A 24,177-nucleotide genomic window follows, 5' to 3' on the forward strand; every position below is an offset into this window, starting at 1 on the left:
GCATAACAGCAGAGGAGAAATTGGTTATTTGTGCCTTCAAAGGGCTTCAGATGGAGTAAAGAGCACTCCCTTAGCTTATGTGCTGAGTGACCCTCTTAACCTGCTTAGCGTGGGTAGAGAATGTGTGTGACTGTAGTAAATGGCATTTAGATTTGTCGTTCACCTTCAGGGACTTGGGTTGAGCTGCCAAAGGAGACTCCAGTGACTCCAATGGAAGGTTGCCTTCCCCTGCATTTCCTGTTTTTTTGGGTTTTTTTTTTTTTTTTTTTTAATATTTTTTGAGATAGCCGAAAACAAGCACATTTAGCAGATCTGATTGTGCCTTACATGGGAAACTAAAATAACTTTTGATTTTTAAATTACGACAGATCTTCACATATTTCACACTGTTTCTCTGTTAAATACCCAATGCAGTAAATTTCAGAGATCCCCTTCTCTCTGTTATGCTAAAGCCAATTATCAGTATTTTGCTGTGTAAAAATAACAGGAGTTACTCTTCTTGCCATGAGTCTGTTGAAAATGTTTTAACTTAGAATTGTGAATATGTTGCTATTCGTTACCTTCTAGTTCTGTGCTTGTAAAGTAGCTGTTTGACTTGTTGACAGTTTGAGTTGTAAGTTTATTCAGAACATCAAAATGTATCTGCTTAGAGCAGCATAGAAGGCTGAATAGATGATGTCTTTCAATTTCTATTAAAAAAAAACAACAAAAAACCAAGGGATAAGGTTAAACTATTTTTAATGATTAAATGAGCAAGAGCTTTCTGTATAGACAGAAGCTCTTGAATTGGGATACAGGGAATAGATCAGAGAGGGGATGTACAGAAAGCGAAAATAAAGTGAAATGATAGATAAGGCTAAGTGATGCTACTCTGGAGAGCTTTGAAAGGCAGGACGGTCACTCTTTAAGTTGGACAGGAGGATGGTTGTGCAGTTGGTGGGGTAGATGGATAATGTCGTGATTCCTGAGATGGATAGTGTCCTGATTCCTAGGTAGATTTCTAGGTTCAGGGCAACAAATGAAGTCTGAAAAGACAACTTGCTAATCAGCTGCAGAGGTGCTTATATGCCTTGGATGACAGAGTGGAAGAACAATACAGGTGATGAGGGTCCAGCATTATATTTGAAGGAGAAGTTGCTGATGACAGTGTTTGGAAGAGAAAGAAAAAGGTAACATGTAAACTCAGCCCTTTTTTTAAAAAAAAAAAAAAAAAAAGTGTGTAATATTACCAATTTAGACTAAGTTGAGACCTATTTAGCAGCTTCTTTATTTTAAGAAAATTTTCTGTAATGCTGTGTAGCTAAGATTTTTGCAGTGATTCAGTAGTTAATTCAGTAGACTGAATTCAGTCATTATGATAGGATGTCTCTTGGTTTTTTTCTCTTCATTGTTCACCCAACTTTGCTAATGAATTTTTCATGAGGATACAGTTCTCTAAATATTGTGGGTCTTCTACAATTTATTTGTTCACTGTTGAGCTTAGTGGAATTAGTCCTATGAGTAAAGTTACTTGTGTATGTTGTGCCAGGCTAGAATCTTTCTCAACTTCTTCTATTTCTGAGGCAACTATAGAAAAACAACTAACTAAAAATAGGAAAAATGAGAGTAATGTAGACCTATTTAAAAAACAAAACCAAAAACCCCATGACAAATAAAAATCAAAATCACAAAAAGCAAACCTAGCTGTATGTCTTTTAAAAATCTTATTTATATATTTAAACATTATTGTTTTTCTTCATCTTTCAGTTCAAAGTTTTATTTTTCCATATAGTATAAAAAGTATTACAGATTTATATATTGGTACAGATTTGTGATTGCTGAAGGGAACTCTCAAAAAATTTCTTGCTGAGTTTACAATATTTGTTTCAAATGAGAGTCCTTTCCCTCTCTCCTCTTCCTTCTTCATAGGATGTTTGAATTCGATGGTTTGGATACAGAATTGGTGCAGACATTAGACTAAGGATTGTAATGTTGTTATTTCTGTTTGTTGCTATAAGAAGTGTTGAATTGCAATACGAGCGGCTTATTTAGTATTAGCCATAAAATGAAAAATCACCTTCAAGCTTTAAGTTGCAAGATTGAGAAGAATAAACATGGTATTTGCTCAAAACAGGGAAATTGCATGTGTTTTTCCAGAAAACTATATCCTGCATGAAATAAACGATATACTAAATTGTTAGTATAACAATTAATTAAAGTAGATATCTGTTATAAAATTCTCATTATATTGTTCTGTGCAGTCATCGTGTATAATTAAGACCCACAGGAAAACATTTTAAACCCTAATGTTCTTTTATTGTATTTGCAGATTCACATCATAGATTTTGATGATGAAAATAACATTATAAACAAAAACGTTCTCCTTCATCAAGTGGGTGAAATTTGGCACATTAGTACCAGTCCTGCAGATAAAGGTGTACTAGCAACCTGCTACAATAAAAGTAAGTCCTTTCTAACGATGTTAAACTTGTTTAAGTGTTTTGATGTTTTTGAATGTGCAAAGATTGAACATCTAGCTATGTGTGAACACTTTAAATTGGAGTTATCAACGCAGGCATTTTTCAAAAAATCTGCTGTAGCTTTACCTCATTTGTCTCGTATCCTTATATCATCTTGGTTAGAAGTCTACTTTTGCATTCATGTCAAGGAAAGCAGCATAATAAAAGTATTGCTTGCCTGATTAATGTAAAGCATGGCAAATAAAATATATTCTTGTTATTTTAGGCTTCATTATTTTTATTGTTTTATATGTTTGCTTTTGAAAGTGGAAGTAAATGTCTTTCAAAACAGCATTATTCCAGCATCAAGCTCTCTTTAAAATTGCAGGTGAAGTTTGTATATAAAGTTATTTGTCATATATTTAATGCAGATATGCCCACAGAGGACTATAAATTCTTATCTAAATATCTCATCAGAAACAGTAGGAATGCTCCTTGTGTAACCTAACACTAAATGCACAACCGCTGAGATTAAGTGCATTTAGTGCGTCTCTGCATTTCCTAGGTGAGGCAGGTGTGAAGATTTTTCTGTTATGAGGCTTGAAAAACCCGCTTGCATCGCTTGGGGAAGGGAGTACTTTTTCTCTCTGACAAGCAAGAAATCTGTGCTGTCAATTAGAATAAATATTATTTCTTGTAGTAAGTATTAGTCCATTCTTTCATGGAAATACAGTCCAAGAATATAAGAATAAGGTAGTGAGTTTCAGACTTCGTGCATCTGTGGACAGCTGTAGAGATGTGAGTTCCTGCTGCTCAACCTTGTGGCTATGTTAGAGAGAAGGTTCCAGGGTTGCTACGTTCTCCTAGCTCTTTTGCTAACATTTGAAATAAAAGTGCTAACATTTGAATTTTTTACAAATCTTATGTGAATCTTTTAAAGACAATTATAGAAGATAAGTAGAATAATAAAGAGCTTTTTCTGTTTTCTAAACTGAAAATGATTGTGGGTATTTTGACTGAGAGAGAACACTGAAATGGTATTGGCCGTTTTTTTGATTACTTTTTACTCTCTGGTTGACTTACTGGATGTAACTTCCTCACCTTTCCAGTGGTCCATGGAGAAAATGAGAAAGCAGTAATCAGGCCTGAAATTCTAAAGTCACCTTAGTAGTTTTCTGGCTAGTTTCAGAGGAGAATCTGAGAAAGCTGTCTGAAGTTTCCTTTAAAGAAAACCAAAACGAGTTTCTAAGTTTCTTTCTCTAGCCTTTCTCTAAAGGCTCTAAATAACAATGTATAGAACAGAAAGCACACAGCATGGTGTTCTAATAATAAGGAATACTGAGTTTAGCAGACAACTTATTTCAAGTAGTAATGCAACCAAATTAAGCAATCAAAACCTTTAAAATGCTTTTATGTATTTCATTTGTTTTGTTCTTTTGAAAAGACTCTTAACTATTTTCCTTATTGAAGTACCAGTCAAATGAGATGATGCTGTCAGGAACGGTCGTAGGTATTGTGACCATCTCTTGTGTCTGAGCCCATTATTTCTGGCAAATCTTGACTGTTGTTGAAACTGGGAGATTGAAGAAGTGTGATGTGTGTCTATTATTAATAGCTATTTTTTTAAGTTGCTTAAATAAGTGGTGAAATGTGGCATTGAAGAAAAGTGAAATCATGTACATTTTGCATTTCATAGCTCATTGAAGTAAGCTAATGGAATAGGGTGAAGCTCTCATGAAAAAACTTCGTAATTTCCTCTTTTATATTGGGAGAGATACTGAGTTTTCTTTTCCTTTCTTACACTTATAGATAGTTAGCATAACCAAGGTATGAATAAGGTCTTATGTTACGTCATGAAAAACAGATGTAGTAAATGCAAACAGAAGAGCACTTTTTTCACAGCTCTCCTGTTCTTTGGTTTTTGTCTGAGAAGTATGCCTTTCGTATAGGAAGTTTGGGGAATATAATAATGGTTAAACTGAAAGAATAATACTGTGTACCTACATTGAAGGGGGATTTTGAGACTTGATTAACTTTTTAAAAGCATTTTGCAGCTAGTGATACAGCAAAATATTGATTCCTGAATATTGCATTTGTTTGTTTGTTTTAGTGTTTCAGTCATCTGGACTTGCTGTTCTTCAGACCGCAGATTAATTCTTTTTCTAGAGCTGACTTATACAAGATACAAGATTTCTTTTTAAACATACTTTCCCCAGATTTTAGCTACTCTTCCCTTTTCTAATCATACCATATTTTTAAAATGTGGTGAAAAATCTTTTCACAGTATCCAGTTGTTATCATCCCTTATAATATTATTGAGACATTCAATTTCTTTTTTTTTTTTTTTACTTAATTAACTACATGACAGTTAATCCTACCACCTCAAAAAGTCAAAGACCACACTAGCAGTCTTGCTGTATGTTTTGAAATACAAAGGATCTGATGTTATTTGCTTCCCTTTTCTCTTGTAGGGATAAAACTTAGCAAAATAATGTAATATGCAAAGCTTTTTGTTAATTTCTGCTGAGTGCTAAGAGTTGCATGACGGAAATGCATACTTGTATTCAGCTGGTAATGGTAGGTTATTTGTGGGGTCAAGAATCAAATGGAAAGTTGCAACCCCCTCTGTGTGTTTGAAAAGGATGCTGATATGTTCGGAAGTTTTTACTGTTCTGGTTGAGAGAAGCCTTGAATTGATGTAACAGGGCTCTTAATCAAAAGTTGAAAGGCCCACTTGGATGGGTAAGTTCCTATGTTTGGTTGTTTTTTGGTTTTTTGGGTTTTTTCTGGTTGTGGGGTTTTTTTGTGTGTGTGTTTGAGTTTTTTTTTCCCCAAAGGCATTTTAGCTACTTCTAAGCATGATGGTGTGGGATTTTACAGATCTGAAGCTTTTTTCTTGTGTGTGGATATGTATATGTTTTGGTTTGTTTTGGTTTTCCCCTGATGTTTACACAGCATCTGCTTCCAAAGTCATAGTTAGGAGGCTTTTTTTCCCTGAATCATATAGGTAGGAAACCTCCTTCAAAAGGAGTGATACTAATGTAGAAACAATCTACCCCTGTCACTCTCTGGGGGATTTACAATTCCCCCTCCCCCCCCCGCTTCATGGATACGTAAAATCTTTTTACTTGTCCTTGACATGCATAAGTGAAAGAGACATAAGGAGGTAAAACTTCAAATGTAGATTACTATTATTATTATTATTATTATTATTATTATTATTATTATTATTATTATTGGTACACCTACCGAAGAGTAAAGTCATGTGAAAAACCTTGACATAGCTAGGCTTCCATGTCAGTGAAAACTAATTTCCTTGTTGTCCACTAGATTTTTTTTTAAAGTGCTGACTTCTGATAAATTCAGGTTTTTTTCCCATAAATGGCTAAACTTGAAAGTGACCACAACTCAGTCATCATTTTGAGATGAGCTTTTATTTTTGAGAAACTCTAGGCAAGATCTGTCACAAGTGCCAAATACAGCATATTTCAACAATTGGAGGCAGACTCTCAACTCTTATTTTTGGCAGACAGGTCAAATAAGAGTTACTGCCCTTTTACATAAAGCCCGTCAGAATATTTACTATTTACTGGTATATTGATTCTACAATCCGTTTAAATTCTTATGCTTTCAAGAAGAGTAACTTCCCTAAAAAGTAAAATAAGGTGGCTTAGATAAATTTCTCTGTGACTTCTTCAGAACAAGGAAGTTAAGTCCTTGCCGAATATGCAGTTTGGGAACTATGTTCTCTAAACGATGAATAAAGTTAATTTAAATGCTGGTCTGTATTCTTTTGTTCAAGATACATAACGATACCCTGGTAAAGTACATAGGTTTTAAAAAGGAAAAAAGCCTTCCTTTCAAGTCAAAACCCAGAAAACTCATTTTCTTGTTAGCATCTGTATTTACTACTTTGATTTCTAATTTTGATTTCTAATTTTGACATTGCATCATTAGTAAAGCCTTGTATCTTTTAATTCTGAATGGTGATATTAACTAGAATAATGCTGGTTCCAATAGCATTGGAACAAATACATCTTTGGATATTAACCAGAAATTCCATTTTCCAGGCCATTTTGTCTTAATATAAAGACAAAACTGTGCAACTACCTCTCCACCCCTCCCCATGCACACACATTAAAAATACTGATTTAGAAAAATCGCATAATTGCAAAGGGAAAACTTATTCTACTCGGTTCCTCTTTCGATTATAGTGGTCCCCCCTCCCACCAATGATGGATATATCACTTAGGGAATTTTATACTATTACTACTGATGTTATAGGAAGATGATTTTATTATCAAGTGATAAGCTTAGTAGTTATGTGTAATCTTGTCTAACTTTCAGCAAAGATCAGAAATTTACTATGCTAGAGGCATAGTACTCACCTATACTACACACTTCTAATGCATTCGGTGATAGTGTATGCTAGAAAAGTATTAAGACCATTCCTGTGCAACTTGCATTGCTAATAAACAAGATACATACTTAGTAGATGTAGTAATTGAGCAGAGGTGATGTTGTTTTTCTACTTGTTGTCATTTGCCACCTTTGCCATTAAAAATTGCTTGTCTCATATGCAAATGGTAGTCTGAATGTAGCCAAAGCATGATAAAACATTAAAATTGATTTAGGAGCAGGTCATGTTTTATAAGTTTAATTTTGCATCTCTGTTTTAATAAATAAATATGATTTCCTAGGGTTTTTAAACAAACTTTATGGACATACCAGCATAGCAACCTGTGAACCTAGTGGCTTTCCTATATTTTAGAAACATAATTGGATCCTTCAGATCCACAGTTTAAAATAAATAAATAAAAATCCCTGACACATGAGCTACCTATTTTAGGCAGTCATTACACTGAAAGGTAACTTTTTTTTTTTTTGCAAATGTGTTTGGTAGCTATTTGGTATTGTGAGCGTTGTAAGAATTAGGAATGCTATATTTTACCCCAGCTTCCTTAGCTGAAGGGAGAAAAGTGCATAAGTACGTGAAAGAAGCTAGGTATAAGGCAGAAAAAAAGGATTAAAATATGAATATCTTGGGGACATGGGAAGAAGGCTTTGTAAAATAAATGCTTGAAATATCTAGATGAATTTATGCATTGTTAGTCAGTTTTGTGACATTGATGCATCATTTTTCCCCTCTATTGCGGCAAGTCAACTGAATTAAAATAAGGGGTGGGGTTTTTTTCTTGAACGGGATAAGATTGCTACTGACAGCTTTAAAGTAGGTAAGAATTAAGAGGAAAAATGAGTTTGGTAGTCTTCTAGCTTTAGAAGTTAAATTAGATTGTTAAAGTTCAGTACGATACAGATTAGGTTTTAAAAAAAGCTAAAAGAATGGATTGTTGAGAAGGGTACAATGTACGGAGGGTTTTGGGTGATGATAATAAAGGTGGCAATAAGATAGAATACTACAGTTGCATTTTAATTGGTAATGCTTAATCGCTGAAAAGTTACATGGGCTTATTTGCCTCTGATATTAAAAAATATCTTAGTTATGTTCAACAAAGCAGAAATCAAATCATTTGCTTCACAGTGGCCCAGAAAGAAAAGGAAGAATGCTGTATTTAGTGGAAAATCCCTGTCAGAGCAATTCTAGGAACTTTACACCTGCCTTCTTTTTTGCTATTCTGACTAGCTGTAGTCAATTGACTATTCATTTTTTACTTTCTTTAAAATGTGACAGGAGTAACACTTTTAAAAATGTGAATAAGAAAGGTGACAAAGTAGTTAAGGAGATTATAGCATGTTAGTAGAAATGCACTTCTAAATATCAGAAAAGAATAATGATGAGGTGGGGTGAGGGTCAAGAATGTACCCTCCAAATAACGATATAAACCAATAAGAATAATGGTACACTAAATATAATAAGTTTTAAAATGAAGATAAATTAGTCTTCAAATGTGCAAGAAATTGGTAGCCATCCAAGAGCTCTGCTAAGGGGAAAGTAATTTTACATGTGTATCACTACTAAAAGTTTGAAAGAAGCCTTGTTTCACTGTTCAAAAGAGCATCCTAGCCTACACTAGGATAAATGTTTCATTGTGATCAGATGAAATGCCAAAAACCTGTAGATCACTCTAGAGCAGAGTTGCTTGGGAACCAGAACAATGAAAACCTGGCAAAGCCCTAGACCCTGCTGGAGTACGTTCCATGTACAGTCTTGGTATTGCTGACGTTTCAGACTACAGGAAGGGAGATAGGAAAGCCATTTGAATGGTCTGCTGAGGTGAGGAGAGATACCAAAAGACTAGAGTGTGTTTAATATCATTTTTGTATGTAAAGTAGGTGATGGAAGCCTCAGATCTAGGGTTGGCTGAAAAAAGTGGGATCCCTGGAATACTTGGAAACATGTCGATTCCTGAATGATGCCATCTTTGTCAGTCCAGTTTATAATACGCTGTCATGGAGTGTTTGAAAAATTTACCAATTAAGTGAATGTGCAGGGGTGGGTGGTTGTATGTGGTTTTTGTGAGTGTGTGTGTGTGTGTCTTGCATATGCTTTGTTTCATATAGAACTTCGTTTTAATCTGTTCTCCTTTTTATACATCCCTCCCCTTCTCTCACCTGCCATTTTAGGATACTGTTAAAATGGAGGCAGACTATTTCCTGAGGACCTAGTGCTGTAGAAAGTAAATTTCAGCTACATCATTAAAGGAAAAGGGAATGCAGAGGGATTTTTCTGTAGGCCAATTGAAGAGTTTTGCAGCCATGTGAGTTTTGCCAGCAATGGATGGCTCCTTCCTGAATGGCTTGGGTGTCATCTCTGCACAGCAGAATATTTGGTAAAGGGGGTGAATGCTCATGATGATGTCTTTGGGGAAAAATATCATTCTAAAATAATAATTTCGATAAATATAAAGGGAACTCGTAGTCCAATAGTTTCTGTTTATATTCAGGTTTTGCAAAGAATAAACTTCAGTGTTATCCTATAAGCTAGAATAAAAACTCAGATTTATGCATTGCTCTGCATAAATCTATTGCTCTGCTCTCGTCTATTTAGAATGTCAGTGAGAAACTAGTGGTTTATTTAAATTTTGATACTATGTAATGGCTAGTTACTTGGGTGGTTACTGCATTCTGATATATGTCCGACAGGTGCTTAGAAGAGTTGGTAAAACTGTTTGAGAAGTCAAGGGGGTAAGGCAGACTGGTGGGTTTACATGAAGTGATGGGAAGATACAGGGGAGGAAATAGAGAAATGATCCAGACTAAGAATTCTGCGTTGGTGGAAAACACAGTTTGCTGGCTGAACCTCTAATTAGATCTACGTAGCTATCTCTATTACTGTAAAGGTGAGTATTGAGGAAGTGATTAAAAACAGCTACTTTAGTGTTTCTCCTGCATGCAGGTGAAGGATGTATTTTGGGGGACAACAGTAGATGACCATATCTCAGGAGCATAACTGTAGGCAATGCCAATGTATTGTTAACTGACACACATCTGATAGGAAAATGCTTGCTGAAAGACAAGGTAAAGGAGTGAAGGAAATAGTAAAATTGGAGAATATGGAAATCCTGAAGGAAGGAGATCTCAAAAGTAAATAAGGGATATGTCACTTAAAGGATGAGTGTATGGCTGCAACTATTTGTGAGAAAGCAAGAAGGTACAAAGTAGTATGCAGCCTTTGGGCAATCAGTTCTGGGGAAGGCTGTAGAAATGTTAATGAGCAAGATATGGCCCTTAGGCATTATCATTTTGTAGGTGTTTTTCTGTACCACTTAGTGTCTGTCGGTGGAAAAATCTATTATTGTGACTAAATGCCTGTTCTGTGTGGGTTTTTTTTGTGGGGGTTGTTTTTTTTTTTTTTGATTAGTGGTTTCTATTTTACATTTTCTTTCCTCTTTACCTGTGGCAACTCCCTCTACCTTCCTGAGACCTTATGTTCTTCTTCCTTTCCATACTATCTACTAAAATGATCAGTGAAATAATTTGATTCTGAAATTGTTTAGTCTAACTTTTAGCTTTGCTGCTGCTATAAGATGAATGACGGTCTGGAGACTTCAACTTCTTTTACTGTTTCAAACTGTGCTGGCAAACTAAACAAGATGTTTATGCAACTGTGAATTGGGTTGCAAGAGTATTTTCTCAGCCACAGGAGTACCTTTATGTAATTGAAAACTTGAAAATTAGAATGTGACATAATGGGCCACAAAAAATAACAGCATTAAAGTCTGATGTTTGAAATGATTTACTTTAATGGTGTCAAGCAGGGTGGGAGCAGGTGTGGAAAGTGTGTGTGTGTGTGTGTGAGCTATATCAACATGGAAAATTAAGAACAAAACAACCCTTACCTGCTAGCTTGTGAGGGATAAAACCTGCTGACTGTAAGAATATTAACATTGAATAATCAGGTTTGATATCAGACAGCTGTCTGTTCTTGGTTTTACTGATTGTATCAGTATTGCTATACGGGTTACAGTTTCCAGCAAAAATTATCGTTAGAGTAAAATAAATAGTCTTGGGATATTAGACTGAGATTTTTAAGATTATATATGTATTCCAGTAACTTGAACAGAGCCATGGCATTGACCTAGGGACTGACTTGCAGTAGTGCATACTGCTAAACTGTTAGGATGCTGCCTGTGCAGTTTCGGTGTGGGCCACCTAGCACTTTCAGGCAATGATGCCCAGAGCTAGTCCAAGAACATCATGAGCAGTTTGAGTGTAGCCTCCTTCTTTCAGCTTACCCCGTTTAAAAAAAAAAAAAAAAAAAAAAAAAAATTGACCTTAACTGTGCTAGCTGCCCTCAGGGCTGTAGAACTGTTCCTGACTTTATTTGAAGTGAGTTGCCAAAAAATAAAGTATGTATCATGGTTATCCATTGCAGATTGTTATAAAATACACAAATTGTTTGTTTTGGAGAATTTGTTGCAGGGAAACATGCAAGTAGTTCAGGAATTGGACAAAAATAATGATAAAGATATATATGAAATAAACTAAGGTATGAAGATATGGTCAAGCATTTCTGTTCTACTGATCTTAATGCTATGGTGGTTCTGTTGTGCAGCTTATTCCACAAAACTGAGAGGAAAATTTTAAAGATAATTTGGTCCTTCTAGAGAAAAGGATATTTTGGAACAGAGTTATCCTTTTTGTATAGCATTTATACAGTGTCTAGTACGATGAGGTGGTCTTCCTGTTGTTAGGATTGCTAGGCGTTGTGCAATTAAAGAATGCTGATGAAGTAAAAAGAAAGCTTCACTCTTCTCAATTTGAAGTGAATGTTTAATTACGGGGTATTAGGTGCACACATTCATTGAGGCAATATATTTGTCTAACGATGATAATTGTCTAATTTATCTTGGAGCTCTTGCTTCTGAAAAGGGTACTTTTTTCTAGCTGCTTTCAGATGCCAAATTCTGAATTAGATGGTGGACTAGAGCTCTTTGCCAGCATGGTCATTTCTGAGTTTATAGAAAGGTTCTGAGTAATCTAAGGTTTAAGAAATGTTCATGCCTTGACTAATTAAAAGGGAATAATTCAAACTCTTAAATATAAATGTCAATTAATTATATAGGATATACTGAAGAATTGTTTTAGGAGGTGGTTGTGGTTTTGTTTTGGGCTTTTTTTTGTTTTCTGGGGGGTTTTTTGGTTTTTCTTGGTGTTTTTTGTTTGTTATTGGTTTTGTTTGGGTTTGTTTGTTTGTTTTTTTAAACAGCTGACATGTCTTGTTCTCAATGACATTGAGACCATAGGCAGTCCTGAGGAAAGATGTGGTGTCATGTGCTGTCTGGTACTTCTGTCATCCTTCAAGTGTGTGAACTCAGTCTCATCAATGACAATTAAAAAATGACAGCTGTTTTGAAGGAAGGCAATTTTTCACAGAATGTTTTGTCCTGTGCTGCTTGGAGAAGAATGCTCATTGGTTACTCCTCTTAAGGTTTTCTTCTTAAAAATTCCTGTGGGAACAGAGGCTGAAAGACATCCTTGGTGCTGTAAATTAATCTGTGTGTGTTTCATTGCCTGTCTGTGCCTTCGTTTTGTTTTGAAATATGGCTCGTTTAAGAATTGTTTATCACAAAACCTAGGACCAATTCCCATCCATTTCTGCTTTGGAGGTTGAGAGGAGCAGATGAAGAGCTGCTGAGATACCAGTCCTACTTATCTCCAAAATAGATCAGGAGGAAAGGGAACCTAGTTATCCTGATTTGATTTTTCAGGATAACCTTTGCCTGTATAGAATTAAAAATTTTCTTGGACATAACTACCAGTTCTGGTAGAAAACCTACAGAGGTGGGGGAAAAAAAAGGAATGATGCAACCATCTCTTGTTTGTTAGTGTGAACTGGTTTTGGTATGGAGCGGATTGGTGAGATGCAGCAACGCATTTTACCTTCATGCTGCTGTTTCTGTGAAAGTTAACCTTTAAGTATGTAAGAACTACCTTTACCTTTTCCTTCCAAATGGAATAGTGCCAACCTGTTGATCAGACCAATGATTGGTTCATCTGTATCAGTATCATGCCTCCTACAGCAGCAACAGGAGATCCTATGTAGAACAGCGTAGACAGGTTTATAGTCAGGTCTCTAATCCCTTTTTGAACTACTTGAGACTGCCTTCTGCCACAAACTTTTGTAACATCAATTTTCAGTCCACTACTCACTGGCCAAACTCTCCACCCTTTCTCTTTAAACTTATCTTGTACTCTTTCAGTGAGTGCCACTTAGTTCTAAGATTGCAAGATTTGGCCTGTAATAGAAATTCTTTCCCTTTGCCACTGCTTTTCTATTTCTGTAAACTTAGATCATGTTCTTCCCAAGGTATTTTCCTTCCAAACGAAATAGTCCCAATCTGTTGAACATCTAATAAGACAGTTGTTCCATTGTCTTCGTTTATGTTGCCCTTCTCCAACTCTGCTATGCAAACACCAGAACTGCACTCTCCATTTGAAATAAGGGCATATCAAGTTTTTATGGGCTGTGAAACAATCCTTTCTATTTTATTCTCAGTGTCCTTTGTAAGGATGCCCAATGTTTTGCTGACTTCCGTAGCTACTGCTGCACATTAGGTCAAGAGAACTGTCAGTCTTGACACAAAGAGCTTTTTTCTGAGTTATAACTACCAGTTCTGAGTGCAGCATCATGTCGGGATGGCTTAAATTATTTTTCTCTACATGTATTAACTAACTTTTGTATACAGAGAAGCTCATCTGTCACTTTTTTTGACCACTAAATTTTCTGGTGTCCTTCAGTTGTTCTCACCTTTGGCATGGCATGGAATTACCTGAAAGTGTCAGCTCCTATAAGACTGGGAGTTGACACTGTGACACTAATAATACTATTTGGGGAGCTTCAGGTGGAATGCCTCTCCTGTTTTTAACTTTAGCCTTTCAGATAAGTCCTTGGTTTAAATCCATGGGATAAAGCTAGATGAATTCCTCTCACTAGGAAGAGGAAAAATGAAATTTAAAAGCAAAATCTCTATCAAGCGTAACGATATTGAGATTTTTTTTTTTTAAGTCAGGTTGTTACCACTGCAACAAAAATAGATTCTATGTGTAAAGTGGGTGACTAATGAAAGCAGCACTCTTAAAGTTGGTTAAAAACCTTTCCCAGACCATTTGGAAATTAAATACGTGAACAATAATTTTCTATGTTGCTGTCTTCTTCTGTGTTTGTGCTTGCCTCTGCTTCTCTTAATAATTCAATTTCTTATTAAAATCCATTGAAATATATGTGGGAACCAATTTATTTTCCCAGTGCAAATGTGTCTTTCAACTCTTACCTAAACAGGTTCTGCACTTCCATTACATGTAGGGACATAGAAAGCCACCAGAGGGCAAAAGAAAGTGCAGATGGAGAAGGCTGTTATCTGCAACTTTACACATGCAGGCAGGCACATGTGCAAATACATGTCTTGTTTTTCTGTTTTCTTTTTCCAAACAAGATAGGTGCCACTGTGCAGTGGTTATGAAGACTCGATATAAATAGCTTGGGTTTATAGATCCAGAACATGCAGACATACAAACACAAAACTGCTGTTTAATTTTGATGAAAAGGAAAATAAATTTTGCATTTAAAATCCATTAATTTTAAAACATTAAACCTTCTATGAGTTATGGCTGTCTGGTGCATTGCACTTATCACACAGTAAACTTGTATATTGAAAAAAAACTTCCTGCAGAGAAAATTCATCAGTAAGGGTATTGGAAACAATGCTGCTGGTGATGCTCTCTGTTGCTTAGTATTGAAGACAGCAGGTGACACTGACTTCACTGGTTTCACTTTCCTTTGCTGTAGTGAAAACACTCCATGTAGGGAAATCATTGGCACAGCCATGAGATATGCTACAGTCATTAAATGGGGAGGGAATTTGAATGCATCTCTCTAAATCTTCCCCAGTGCTCTTCTCAGAGTACTAGCAGAATGTACAGAAGAAAGTTTATTCCCATAGTTTGAGGGAAGAAGTAAATGTGCTTGGTGTTCTCCTAGTGTTCTTTGTAGCTTATACCTGTTGTTTTTCTAGGAATTCTGGCTGTTATATGCAACTTGTAGTGTTCCTTTCTAAGTACCCTTCAATAAGGTTTTAAGTGAAATGATTGACTATCTGATCCATATGATGGAGTGGTGAAGGGCTTGAGAAATTGTTCAATGTTAATTGCTGTTCAAGTTTGAAGGCCTCTGTGCATAGATGTATACTGAGTTCAGTCCAAATGACAAGTAACATAGCTGTTTTATCTTAGTCTGTGCTACAATCTTATTCATATGTAAGACTGCTGTAGGAGTCAAGCTCAGTAGTATCTCAGCTAGTGTGTAAGAGCAGATACATAGAGAAAAGTGTAAGAACTGGGGGAGTGTAAGAACTGGGGGAGCATATATAATATAATTAACTTGAAGCACAGATGCTTGTTATCCCTTGATTTAGCATTTCATCTTTATTTGACAACCGTTATAAGGATAATTGTAACATTTGTGCTATGAAGCAAAATAGAACTAATGTCAGAAAGAAGAGGGAGGAGAGAAAATGACTGAAATTGAAGTATTACAGGATGGTCATGATATTGAAAAGAGTGCTTTGAAAATACAGAAAGTGGATAAAATGCTTTTGAATTAGAACTGTCACTGGGAGAGAATCTGTTGAATTATCAGGCTGCTCTATCCTTCAGCATTAGAAGGTTTCATTCTCCTCCCCCTTTTTTTTTGAGATTAGAACAAGAAAAACGGGTTTTCTTCTCCAATTTCAAATAGCTTTTTAACTCAAAATTTTCCAATATTGAACTGAACTAGTACAATAAACTGAAAGAAAATGTGTTCTTTCTCCATCTCCAGTCAATGTTATTGTTGCAGTAAATAACATTTTGCAGATACACATAAGGTCTTATAGTAAGTGTTTAGTCATTCTTGTCCAACTAGCTTCTTAAATAAGTGAAATTTAGAAGCTTGCTTTTCTCTGGTTTGTATTAGACTTCAGAGTTATTGATGAATCGTGCAAGTGAAACCAAGTATACTGTGCAAGTTCCTTCCAGTAAACATTAAGACATTTTGCAACTTCACCTTTTTCTAATTCCATTTTCTGTGGCCCTCTTTCTACCATGGAAAGATAGCCTGCTTTAGGTTCCCTGTATCCCATCTTTCTTGGAAAGCTGGAGAGGCTGAAGGAGAGTCATTTGCTGGATAGACTCTTAAGAGAACACTAAATTTTTTTTTAATTAATTTTTTTCTTTTTTCTTCTCCTGCTGACTTATATCAACACTGCAATTTAAGTCCTAACCATGTCTTAAATATTTAGCCAATTGATAATTTTTTGATAAAGTAGCAAATCTAGAGTTCAATCGAGTCATCTGGTAACACTAAATCTGTAGTGTATTCTATTCTCTACAGTGCTTATGTGAAAACATGTTAAAATGTTTTGAAGACTATTATAATTTGAGGGCTTTTTCCTAATTTTTTCCTGACTTTTGGTGATAGTTTAAAACCTTAATTCTCTTAACTTGTGTGAGTGTTTTTTGGACGCAAACTGTTCTCCAGCTGGTCAGCCTCCAGTATGTACTGGAGCATGAGGTTATTCCTCCCCAGGTGCAAGGCCTTGCGTTTCGCTTTGTTGAACTTCATGAGGTTCCTGTTGGTCCTTTTCTCCAGCCTGTTGCAGTCCATCTGAGGTTCCCTGAGGTCATTAATGAAGATGCCAAACAGTATTGGCCCCACTGTCAGTCCCTGGGATATGCCTCATGCTACTGATTGCAACCCTCTGAGAATGGCAGTTCATCCACTTTTCAACCCACCATGTTGTTCACTTATATGTAGCCTGCACTTCATCAGCTTGTCTGTGAGCATGTTATGGGAGACTGTACCAAAGGCTTGTTAAAGTGAAGATAAACAACATCAACTACTCTCCCCATGTTTACTGAGCCTGTATTTTCAATTTAATTTTCATTGCAGAATGCAATCATATTGGGCAGGCATGATGTCCCCTTCATAAATCTGTGCTGAGTACTCCCAGTCACCTTATGTTTGGAAGTGTTTTCCAGGTTCACTTGATCTGTCACCTTCCTAGGGACTGAGGGGAGGCTGTAGATCCTCCTTCTTGTCCATCTTAGATAAGAATGACATTTACTTTCTTAAAGTCCTCAGGAACCTCTCCCTATCACTATAACCTTTCAAAGATAATTGAAAGTGGCCTCATAATTACTTTGGCCAGCTTCCTCAGCTCTTGTGCATGCATCCACTCAGGTCCCATTTGTTTAAATACTCCCTAACTTGATGCTTCTCTATGGAGGGTGAGTCGTTATTGCTCCAGACTTTCCCACTCATCTTGGGGACCTGGGATCCCTGAATCCCAGGGGTAGTAAAAAACAGGGGGAAGAAAACATTCAGTACTTTGGACTCTTCTGTGTTCTCTGTCATCAGGTCCCCTGCCCCATTCAGCAATGGGCCCACATTTTTCTCTGGTCTTCCCTTTGCTGCTGATATATCTGTAGAAAGCCCTTCTTGTTGACTTTTGTCTCTTGCCAGATTCAAATGCAGATGAACTTTGGCTTCCTCACCACATTCTTGTGTGGTGAGATACTGTTTCTGTATTCCTCCCAAGTCACCTGTCCCTTCTTTCACCTCTTGTACACTTTCTTCTTATGTTCGAATTTAATCAGGAACTCCTTGTTCACCTATGCAAGCCTTCTGCCACTTCTGTTTCACTTCCTACTCATCTGGATGGACCATTCTTGAGCCTGGAGGAGGTAAACCTTGAAAATCAACCTGCTCCCCTGGATCCCTTTTCTCTCCAGGACTGTCTTCCCTGGGATTCTTTGAAGCTGATCCCTGACAAGGCCGAAGTCTGCTCCCCTTAAGCCCAGGGTGACGTGTGATTCTGCTATATGCCTTGTTCCTTCATGTCAGGGAATAAGATGAACTCCTCCATCTCATGATCTTTGTAGCCCAGGCTTCCTGCAACCTTCACATCTCTGAACAGTTCTTTGATATTTGTAACTGTGAGGTCCAGTGGAACGCCTCCCCGTTGTTGTCTCATTGATTGCTGGTGTTAGATAGCTATTATCAATGCATTGCAGAAACCTACTGTATCCTGCTGTATTTCCTTTCAGTGGACATTGAGATGGTTAAAGTCACACACAAGGACGAGGACCTGTGAATATGAAGCTCATTCTTGTTGTCTGAAGGTCGTCTTTTCTTTTACTTCATCCTTCCTGTAGCAGACACCCACTGCAATGTTGCCACATTGGTCTACCTTCTAATTGTAAGCCATAAACTCTCAGTTGGCTCTTATCCACCCCTCCACAGAGTTCTATACATTTCAGTTGCTGTCGTTCATATAAAGACAGTTCTTCTCTTTCACCTTCCTGATCTGTCCTTCCTAAAGAGCCTATGTTCATCCATGCCTCTCTGATCCCAGTGAGATTGTACATCCCAATAAGATTGTGCATTTGGAATAAATGTAAGGCATATTTGGTTGGTACTAGCAAAGAGATTGTGTCCTATCTCTGAGCAGAAGATTTCACCATGGGATGGCTTAGGGCTTAAAAAAAACCCACAAGGCTTTTATGGGTTTGTTTCTATTTGGTTATATTTTCATGTTTTTCTTTTTAGATTATAAGCTTTTAGGGAAGAGCTATATGTTTTTCTTCACTCTAGTTCAATAAAAAACTTATGGTGGGGCTTCTGTCCTATGAGCACTTCTGAGCTGTAAACAAATGAGAACTGAATTAGTCATTAGCAGCCAATTGCCAACAACATGCATTGTTTGAATGCCCCAAGTTGAAAAAACTGGTGACTAGCATAAGGTAACATTTATTCTTTTTCTTTCTCTGGACTTTCTGGATGTACTAGCTGTTGATATCTTGAGGTGTCAGGTAAGTGGAATTCAACTTAAAAAAACCCCACATGAGTAACTTATGTTTCTTCTATTAGTAAAACCAGCTTTCTTATCGTAGCATTTGTAACTGACTTCATAAACAGAACATCAAAAGATACTGTATCTAGCTACTAATTGTTTATAATTATTATTTTCTTCCATTAACTATTTGTGCTTGATGTGTGAGCACATCTGAAAGTTAGCTACCCAAATTGGCCAGATCATGTAAAGATTTAAGCAGTTTATGACTTGGATCTAAGCTCTGAATCACAAGTCATTGCTGGAAGAAAGTAAGTCTGTGTGTGTATGTGTGAATAGAGTGGCCGCACATCTGTGTGTCTGTTGAGGTAAAGTACAAAGTGGAGACTGCGAAAGGCTGCTTTTAAGGGGTAGTAAACCCACCTTTTCAAATCAAGCTAATGGTTAGAACTTGATCCAGCAAACTTGGGGCAGCCACATAAACTGCTCATGTTGGATATAGTGACATTTGTCCTGTTTGAAGTAGATTTCCATGAACTGTCAAGTCATCATATTTGTCTTTGGAACTCCTATGGAGTAGAATGGGAATGCTAAAGGTTATTTAAATAGAACATTGAATAGGCAGGTGTCTAGTGAGGTGCCTGGTTTGATTGGGGGATAAGTGGTTTGCAGCTCCCATTAACTTGTTGAGTATAGTGTTTTAGTATCTCCTGAAACATCAAGTAGGAACCTTAGTGCATTGCTGTCATCTAGCCCTACTTAACTGACAGCTGCCATGGCTGCTTTGGTGATGGAAGTGAGTGCCTCCATGAGACTCCTGCTTTCTCTTTGATACTTTTACACACAAAAAAGGGCAATGTTGATAATGGTGTTCAGCGTCACTAGCCTTAGTGATGATGGAAGCCGACACGTACATATGGTTCATTGGCTTTTATTGGCGTATTGTGCCGCTCTCCTCAGCACAGGGTTAAATCTCATGATGTTTTTTATGTGGCCAGCTGATAACCTTGCTTCTTGTACGGCTCCCACTGTTGCAGTTAGGTGTGCTGGTGGTAACAATAGCAGGAAGATTATTGCAAACAAACAAAAGCATGTAGTTAGTGCTAGTTTCTCCATCCTTTTCTACTCTGTTAAAATACCTAGAGAGATATATCTGAGGTATCAAACAAGATAAAAGTCATTGCTGTGACTTATGAGATCTGGTCACGTGAAGTGTCAGAAAGCAAGCATGCCTGTTTGTGCTGCTGAGCAGCTTTTACAGCGTTGCAGCCAAATTCTGCCTGAAGAGCAAAGTTCAGCTCATCAATATAGCAGTGCTTGCAGTTCTTCACTTGGGCTGTCCCCATATGGCAGCGTTCCAGACATGCAGTCAGTAAATTTTGAGCTCCCTCAAATAGATAGATATCTGCAGAGCATATCCCCCCAAAAAAGGTATGTGCTGTAACATTGTCTCAAATCATCTCTGGATAGCATAAGAAACATCAGACTATAAAAAAGTGTAATTTATGCTTTTTCAGCCTGCTGACTGCCTGCTTTCTGCAGGTTCTGTCTCCTGTTTCCACACAATATGATGAGTTTACCCATCTCTCCATGTCATACTCCACACCTTTGCACACTTTTAGATCATTCTCTCTGTGTTACTGTTCAGCACGTGAGGCTTTTAAAACCTCCTTAGACATCTGTATATACAGTGCAAATATAGGAGCCTGTTGTCTAGAGACCTAAGCCGTATCTGTGTTGTATTAGTGTGCAGTAAATGTGAATTTACCTGTGATCTGCATGCTAACAAGAAGGCTGCTGTTTATGCAGTGCTTTCCACATGTTGGAGTAATGAGACAACAGCTAAGTACGGAAGATGTCCTGTATATGAATATGTCTGGACTGTTGCATGTTACTGTTTTTTCTACTAAATATTTCTACTTTTAGCTCCACTTGAAAACATACTTTGATTAGGATACAGAGGGAGCTGCTGTGTTATGTTTCTGCCCTGTTTCTGTGTTTATATTTTTCCAAAATCAAAGGCTGTCTTTTGGTAGCTAAGAAGTGCATCTAAGTGATGGAAAGAAAAATTAAACTGCCCACAACTCTTTATTCGTACATATATTTCATCCCATGTATTTCAGAAAAATGTAAAATGAAAGATGACACAGGCTTTTAGCACAAAAGGTTAAATTCTTAACCCAGAAGAAGAAAGGTGTGTTGTTTTTCCCCCTCTTCTTTTGCCTGTGAAGGCCGTGTTGTGGAATAAATGGAATACGGTGTATCTTTTTTATGAATTGACTAAAAAAGCTACAAGGTTATTCTTTTAAAAAAGATGCGTACTTGAATAATTTTGGGTTTGTTTTCTTCATTTCATTAAACTAGGAGAAGGATGTTTACAATCATTAATAAGGAAGAGTGATAACTCTGTTTGTCAATGGTAAGAAGGAGGCTTCTGAACACTAGCTGCTTGTTCCTGTCATAGCGAGAGCATTAATGGGCACCAGCTGGGCTGTAGCTATAGCAGCTTCACCACTTCAGCCTTGCACAGCAAGAGCTGCTGTGGCAATGCTGCAGAAGGGCCTCCTGTGCAGATTTAGGAAGTATACACTTCAGTTGTTGTTCCCTGGGCAACAGAATAACTGCAGCCAGCTGGCTTTGCACCACCTGAGCTGATCAAAGAGCAAACCCTGTCAGGCACTGATACTTCAGCTCCTCCAGCTTCAGTGTGAATGTCTGCAGGCAGTGATGTAGGAAGCATTGTCATTCGGGTTTCAAGGTTAAACACAGGGGAATGAAGTAGAATGACAGCAGAAAGTAAAATGAAAACATCGTTCCTGTAGATACTACCACCTGATGTGTATAGCTATTGATTATAGAAAATTAATTTTAAAATACTGAATTACTAATGTACATATAAAATACGTTTTGAAATGATTCAAAAAGAGAACAGGAGGCTAGCAATAACCGGCTTGAACATATTCTTTTGGGAGAAGGAAAAACAATCGGGTGATTTATCATATGTGTTTAGTTAAGAAAGACCATAAAGAATGATTGAACACAAAGATTAAAATGCTTTGTAAAATGATGTAATTAGGGTGGACTGAGCAGAGCTGGATCTGGTCTGCTTTGGGTGACTGCTGTAAGCTACTGACAGGTCAAGACTGCAGTTGTTACATATGTCAGAGCAGACTTCAGTGGCATGGTAGGTTTTATTCAGCAAGTGGCGCCAGAAGAATGAAAGGTAGATGATTGAACAGCAGTGAACTGTAATGTTGGCTGATGTGGACCTGTGTAATTGGGATCAATAATCCACTTGAGTCTGTTGGATGGAGGATGGGAGGAGCAGGTGGTAGTATTTCTTGTATGTCCATTTAACTCTATCCTTCCACTTTTCCCTTTATATTGTGGCAACACCTACTTAACACTTTGCTTAAGAGGGGGGTTAACTTCTTAAAATCCTGTTTTAAACTTTGTTATCAAATAATAAAGATTGATATTGTTTTAAATCACTCCTCTTTAAAATAAGTTTCTCCTTTATTTTTTCTAATGTCTGTATTTACTGACTGTAAAAGATACTAACTTCACTTTTGGAGAAATGACTCCAGTGGATGAACTGGTGGCAGGCAGAACACAGATAAGCGATAGTACTTCCTGACCTGATCAAGTTCTGGGTGTGCCTCAATCCACACCCGAAAGAGGAAGGCTGGTGGGTTTCTGCACGTACTCAGACCTCTTCTTTGCTAAAACTTCAGAGTATTCATTAGCATCCATACTTCTGATAAGGATTTGGTTTTTATATTCCATATATTCATTTTGTTTTTCGATGTCATATTTGTTTTAGTAATATCTGACTGATGGAAGTGTCTCCAAAGTAGTTTCAGGTGGGTTTGTTTTTGTTCTTGTTTTGTGGGGTATTTTTGTTTGGTTTGGTTTTGGGGTTTTTTTAATTGGTTAAAACTCAAACCATCAAGCTTTTAAGTAGAATAGTTTCTTTCTCTAGCTTCCTTCCAAAAAAACATATTTGGGGAGGGTGAATTTCAGTAAAGGGATTCAGTGTGAGAAAACGATGAAATTACTGTGTTGTTTTCAATTGGAAAATCACTTACAGCTCCAACATAACCAGTATGGCTTTTTGTTCTCAATAATATAAAACAAAATAGAGGTCTAAGTGAGAACACTTACTCTCTACAGTGACAAACTAGACTGTGTCTTTCTTGTGCATCTATTCTGATTTATTGCATCAGTTGTCCAGATATCAATTGGTTTCTTAGTATGTTTACTGGGGTTGCATGTTATGACCTTTTAAAAGCTGTTATTTATTAAAGAGAATAAACTGTATCTTTCAAGAAGTCTGTGTAAACAGATTTTTATGACACCTGATGTTCAGTTGAATTCTTTGTAGTTTTGCATTCTGTGGCATTTTCTGAAGGAATCTTTACGATAATTCTGAATGACTTAAAATTTTTAGGTTCTACTCTCTAAATCTGGAGACGTGACAGAGCTCACTTCTTTCATTATGTAAGTCTTTAACTATAAGAACTGCTGAAGCAAAATCAAGGGTTGTGTGAAGTGCATAGACACACCACACACTTCTAGCTTAAAAATCTGCAAATTCATTAAAAATTGTAATTTTCCACAAGGGCAGGAGTGACTTTCAGTGTCCTGAGCAAATGTATTGCATCTGGAATCAGCAGTCTGTGTTCTTATGTCCACATTTTTCTTTTTGCATCTAGTTCTGAAATGATTGTATAGTTGTTAAGGAATGGCTACTGCGTTCCAGCAGCAACAGTACAGTGAATTGATCTGTTGTGTATGACATAACTCTATAAAGGAGTAACGAGTGCTTGTAGTTAATGTTACATACGTGTTTCTTTTCAAACTCTCATTAATAACTTCCTGTAATGTTTACCTTTCAGGCAGATTTTTTTTCCCAGGCTTATTTCTTTCTCAGAGGCTATTGCTGTAAGTTGGAGCAACCCTCCAACGGGAACAGTGTTTGGAGGAAGATAAACGGGATGCTTCACCTTTCTACAACTTTTACTTTTTTCTGTGTTGAAACAGCTGGTAGTGGAAACCTGAAAATTGTCATGGAAATAGGCCTCATTGAGAAGTCCTTTTGAGTGCTGCAGTGAAAATTGGTATTGATTTGACCAAGTTGTGACCCTTTGCAAATTGCATGCTCTGCATGCAGAGAGTTTTCTCACTTGCTCGACTTGTAAAGTAGGCATCTGAAGACAGCCTTGTGCTCTGTAACCGTGGTCATCTCTCTTAGGCTTTGGCTGAACTTGCCAAAGTTTGTTTCCTGCGGTTGGTTACTGCACCCTCATCGCTGCCAGCATCATGTGTAGTTGCTTCCTAACCCAGTGCCATCAAAATGTGGGATTATTTGCTTATTCCTTGAATTCTGGTTTATTTGTTTCTAAGCCTGGATCATTTCAACAGAACCAGGTAGATGAAACTGTGTA

The 24,177-nt window shown here is 37.0% G+C and overlaps 1 protein-coding gene across 4 annotated transcripts in view; it reads left to right on the top strand.

The window, feature by feature from the left end:
* The window catches only part of EIPR1 (EARP complex and GARP complex interacting protein 1), a 99,686-nt gene that overhangs the window by 17,330 nt on the left and 58,179 nt on the right, over nucleotides 1-24,177 (top strand). For all 4 annotated transcript variants that reach the window (XR_012775143.1, XR_012775144.1, XM_075498017.1 and 1 more), the window contains exon 3: nucleotides 2,309-2,441. Coding sequence is in view for 2 of the 4 variants with exons in the window: in XM_075498017.1 (XP_075354132.1) it covers nucleotides 2,309-2,441 (133 nt within the window). In the remaining 2 variants the exon portion in view is untranslated. The remainder of the gene's footprint in view (nucleotides 1-2,308; nucleotides 2,442-24,177) is intronic.

The sequence above is a fragment of the Mycteria americana genome, chromosome 3 (genome assembly GCF_035582795.1).
Source record: "Mycteria americana isolate JAX WOST 10 ecotype Jacksonville Zoo and Gardens chromosome 3, USCA_MyAme_1.0, whole genome shotgun sequence".
NCBI classification, from domain to species: Eukaryota; Metazoa; Chordata; class Aves; order Ciconiiformes; family Ciconiidae; genus Mycteria; species Mycteria americana.